Below are 5,258 nucleotides of genomic sequence, written 5' to 3'. Positions count from 1 at the left end.
CCCCCCCCCCCAAAAAAAAGAAAAAAAAAAAGAAAAATAGTAGGACAAGGAATATAGTAAAATTCCTCCATTGGAAGCACAAATGCCCAGTTCTCCTTGAGGTTCCGATCGATACAAAAACCCTGCTTTAACAAATTGGCTATTCAATACTTAGCTCCCTTGCATCCCTGTGGATTTTAAACAGGACCGCAATTCACAATTCTTTGGAAGTTTCCCTCTTACATCATACACATCTTCAGGTGCATGTTGCTTGCTACTTCCAGACATGAACATCAATGAAATTGTGATCATCCCCATCAATTGCAAGTTACTTGAAAACTATCAAATATGTATTTTCTTTCTGTAAGAGAGGTTACCTACGTAAATTGGATAAGTGGTTCTCATCATACTTCAGTAGTTCCACTCTTCTCAGTTATACACTTTGTATCTTAATTTTTCTATCTGTTATATATAAATATGGGGTTTTTTTTCAGCTTTTACTCTCGGGTATATAACCCACCAACGAAGGTCTCAATATCCACAAATGAAATGGCTCAAAACTGTAACTGGTGGCTTAGTTTATTCAATTTTTCTCTAACCTAGAAAGAGCTAACATTTACTAGTTTCAGCAATTTGAAGACATTTAGGCATCATTTGACAACGTTCTATTCTGCGTTTTCTTGTTCCCATAAACGGAGAAACAGCCTAAAAAGCGTTTGATAAAGTTGTTCCGTTTCACCCGTTTCTAGAAACATAAATCAAAATTTCTGTTTATTTGCAATTCTAGAAACGACTTTGACAAAACAAGCCGACTTGTTTCGTCGTTTCTAGAAACGAATTTGAGAGAAAAAAAAAGGATGTTGTGCCCGATAAATCTCTTAACTATTTAAACCTAAAAAGAGGCAACCGAACCCTCTCTCCCTTTTGGGCATCCGATGATACCATTGGGTTTTTTAGTGGCATTATGTCTGCAAAAAACGTTTCGAGAAACATGTTTATCAAACACCAAAAAATCCGTTTTTGTTTCCGGAAACGTGAAAATCCATTTCTGCTGTTTCTAGACACAAAAACAGCAAAAACGTTATCAAACAGTGCCTTAGACCTGGCATTTACCAATAAAGAACAGAAATTTTACAGGTCTGCTGGCTGTCTAGGTGGCTGCCGACAAATCAACGGGGCCAACAGGCTACCAGTTTTTACCTTTATCTCTCAACGTTTAGGACTCACAAGTTTTAGAATGAAAGAGAAATCCTTTTTGTCTCTCCCTCCTATCCCACAGAATTCTGAGCCTATTAAGTAGCACTGACGCAAGAGAAGGATTGATGAACTGAGATGGATATGGAGTCTATGTCTAACATAACAAAATCCCTCTGATTAAAACCTAATTGGTAACCTTCCTTCTGCATGAAGTTAATAACACTTTAAGACCACAACTGATACAGATCACAACCATGTAAGCAGGGAAAGTTTAAACAGCCATATAATCTGCTTCACAGGTTCTTTAACTTACTTTGATGAGCCTTGATTATTTTGAGCACCCATTATAAAGACTCTCATGTCATGGTGAGATTTTTATTTTATTTTATTTTTCGCAAAGTGAACCCAAATGGTCTTAGTTTAGGGAAACGTTGGGCTCATATCCACTTTCAGGTTTGATAAGTAATAGGAAATGAGTTTGGAGGTCCAAGGATTCAATTGCCCCAGATGCTATGCTAATCTTTTCAGCAAGTTATCTGAAAATAACTTTGAATCTCCTTTTAGAGAGTTAGTGGAATATCTATTGCTGTAATTAATCCTATTTGTCACTCTATTATGGCATTTGCATCCCTATGATTCACATGAATAAGGCTTGAATTCTGACTCTTCTAGGTTGAGCTTAGCTTGCTCCAAAACCCAATACAACCCAAGTTGCAGCCCTACTCCTTGGTAGTCCAATACCCATTTTCTCTTGGATAAGTACCAGCAACATAAGACTCTGAGATTATAGTAGCTTCTTCGAATGAAACTCTTTAAGCATGTGAGAGATCTTACCGAGGACTGTAACTTCTTGCTACATATTTTCCATGCTCTGTGGTTATGCGAATAATCCGACCATAAGTATCATCTGGATCTTTTGAAATACCAGCCCACCATCCAGTCTACAAGCATATCAGTAGAAAAATTAGGGGAGGTGAAGGAAAAGGGGGATAGGGGAACACTAACAAAAGTTATCTCTTGCCATGGTTAAAATTTCAAACACCATCATAAAATGCTAATTATACGTGGCATGATTATGTTTCTAAAGGCGCAAATTAACAATCCGAAGTACCAACCATTTAACCAGGTAACAAAGTGGTGGTGAACTCATATGATTAAGCTCATTAGATAACTGATATGCTACATCTCAAAATTAAGATGCCCACGCCTTTACTAACGGTAGTCCACAGCCACAAAGCCCATAAAACACAGGGAATAGTTTCCTGCTAGAAAGATTCTGTTGGGACGAGATGCCAAGATGTCAGAAATTGAATAGCAGAGCCACATCAGCTGTCCCAATCTAAATGTGAATAGATCAACGAAAAGTCATAACCTCCCTAGCATAAGGAAGGGAAGAAAATGACCTCATGCATATGATAAGGAAGTGTCAGTATTGAAGGAGGAAATCATGAGTACTTTTCAAGAAATTGTCGGACTCCTAACTGTAAGGAGTGATAAGCTTTGTGGATTGCATGTGGGGAACACATCAAAATATCTCAAATCTACTCACCAGTCCAGCACCAGCATGATCACGAAAGAAAGCTGCATCACAGTAACGCTCTTCCTCTATTGCCCTCTGCAGTTTGCGAGAAAAGAATATATATCCTCAAACTATGCTAGTGCAGAGAAATAGGAGACACAATAGAAGCTGCCTACCTTGAAATGGGAAATCACTGTGCCCACAGTGTCTTTCATCGCTGCAGCTGCGATTGCCACTTTGAGCTTCGCAGCTTCTTCGTAATCTTCTATATAAACAGCATCACCTAATTGTGACTGTTGAAATTTTACAAAAAGAGGATCAGTTTTCACAACAAAATTTAGTTTAAATCGAAAAACCCAGAGAATGTAACTCAAAAAGTTCAGTTGATCCAGAAATAGTTTCTGAAGAGACTGACTGAGTACTGAACACTAATGTTAACTTAAACAGATATAAAATCTTGATATAAACCAAATGAGGACTATAACACCAAGCAAGGAACAGTTAATCAGAGCTCTCTCTATTAGTGTGTTCTCTTCCCAAGTCCATCATCCAACACACGACTCTAACATAAAAGCTTCAAGAAGATGAAGTGTGCACATCAACTATTTCAGGAAATAATAAGCTCTATTATGGTTAAGGTCTCTCCTAAAGCAATTTCAGGGAGCAAAAAATACTATAGAAGTAGCATTTTCCTTTGCTTATGACCATTAGAGTAGTAATGGGTTGTGAATGTCCATAAAATTTTACATAAAAAGCCAATTAGGACCTCAGATTTCCTAGTGGACTTCTTCTATACCTTAAATGTTGCACCTAGGACGATTCTTAAATGCAAGTTGACATTATAGGAACTAAGATTAGAGCGACTCGAATGATTGGTTAAGAGGTTGGCAAGAAAAAGGTTCTTTGCCAATTTTCTATTTACAACCGCCATATTGCTCCAGCAACTTGGGTGAGATAAGGGATTCAATAATTAAATTTCCAAATGGCAACAAGACACAAGGGCAGTATATGATGTCTTGCAGAGTATAGGGTCTAAAACCTGAGGCTAGAAAATATAGGGCTTATTCACAAAGTTTTAGGGTTTAAATTATGGGTGATCAAGCATGGTCATTACCACAGTGGGTGTTTAATTCAATAGCAGTTGGATTCAAACTATGGGTAAAGATCATTAATAGCATTCAAATGGGTCCAAATAAGAGACTTCACATGAGCCCTTTTGGTGAAAGATAATGATGTTATCTCCATCAGGTTTTTCACACAAAAAATAGATGTTTACTGTGGATAGAACAAACAGGATTTCACCGGCTGAGAGAAAATGACTGCAAGTGTGTAGGGCTAACTAATGCCATTCCACGGAAACTTTCTATGTGACTCTGCGTTACTTGCTTTTCATACTTATGCGCCTACAAATTACATCACTGTGATAATTTTGAGCTCTGACGTCATAAAACCTTATATCTTTTTTTTGTTTGGATAAATCATTCTGTTTGCTTGATTTTCATTAAAACATATTCAAGCCAGAAGAAACCAAAAAACAAGGCCCTTCCCAAATCCAAACTTCAATACTCCAAAAGATAGTGAAGAAACTTACCAGGACTGAAATAGAAAGTAAATTACCTTCAATATGGAAACAATCCGCTCCTGCTCTTCGACATCGCCAAAGTGCTTAGTCCAACGATCCCAATCCCAATCTTCAACCGCCTTGTCTTCCTCCCTCTCCGCCACATCGCCGCTTGGGTCATTCTTCGACTGGTTCCAGTAAGACTTAGTGTAGTCATCGACCATTTTGATGACATTTCTTACGACTTCCTGGAAAGCAGAATCCCATCTCCGGTTTTCAGAATCGTCCGGTGGGGATGGAGAATCTGACCGATTCTGGCAGCGACAAATCCCTGATTCTGAAGCCCTGGGAGTGGAATGAGAGGTTGCATGATATGCCGATGGTTTCTTTAACCGTAAGGAATGCCGAGAGGACGATGAGACCGTGAAATTGGAGTTTCTGAAGGAAAATTTACGGGAGTTATTATCAGTACAAGTCGAGGAAGGGAGAGGAGGAGTAGATATGGAAGCCATGAGAGAGCGAGAAAGAGAGAGAGAGAGAGCTATTCCTATTTAAGGGATTAAAGAAACTAGTGGATGTCGTTGTGAAGGCCGGAGTGGGTGGAGACTGGAGATAGAGACCGTAGGTACTAGGGAGTAGCAAATAGCGATAATGTGAGGATTAGGTCGAGTCACGATGCTCCGGGCTTACGTGGCATGTGGATCAGTGTGATGGATCAAAATCCTCTGTTTTTCGACAACAGATGATTCAACGGTCAAGATTGGGTGAGGATTATTACATCCAGTGCGTTAGTCTTAAAGTTGTCCACGTGTCGTGTTCTGCAGGTAGCAAAACAAGGAAAAACATGGATGAAAAAAACAGAGGATTATTTTCCCAGTGTGATAATGTCAATGTTTAATCCCCCAACAAAAGTAAACTATCATCTGTCTTCCTTCCATGGTAATTCAAATTCCCTAATTTACTTGGAGGATCGGGTCCGACCTCCCCTCTCTTCTAGGGCTA

General features: G+C 38.9%; 1 protein-coding gene across 1 annotated transcript in view; it reads right to left on the bottom strand.

Moving 5' to 3' along the window:
- Positions 1 to 4,819, bottom strand: part of LOC122074455 (protein EXECUTER 1, chloroplastic) — a 25,321-nt gene extending 20,502 nt beyond the window's left edge. Inside the window, exons 1-4 of the mRNA XM_042639263.1 lie at positions 4,313 to 4,819; positions 2,872 to 2,988; positions 2,726 to 2,791; positions 2,011 to 2,117 (exon numbers count right to left, since the gene is read on the bottom strand). Coding sequence (XP_042495197.1) covers positions 2,011 to 2,117; positions 2,726 to 2,791; positions 2,872 to 2,988; positions 4,313 to 4,768 — 746 coding nt within the window. The 5' untranslated portion in view covers positions 4,769 to 4,819. The remainder of the gene's footprint in view (positions 1 to 2,010; positions 2,118 to 2,725; positions 2,792 to 2,871; positions 2,989 to 4,312) is intronic.
- Positions 4,820 to 5,258: the final 439 nt, after the last annotated feature.

Source organism: Macadamia integrifolia, chromosome 3 (assembly GCF_013358625.1).
Source record: "Macadamia integrifolia cultivar HAES 741 chromosome 3, SCU_Mint_v3, whole genome shotgun sequence".
NCBI lineage: Eukaryota > Viridiplantae > Streptophyta > Magnoliopsida > Proteales > Proteaceae > Macadamia > Macadamia integrifolia.
Note: the sequence above shows the minus strand (reverse complement) of the source record. Positions and strands in the feature narration are given on the sequence as shown.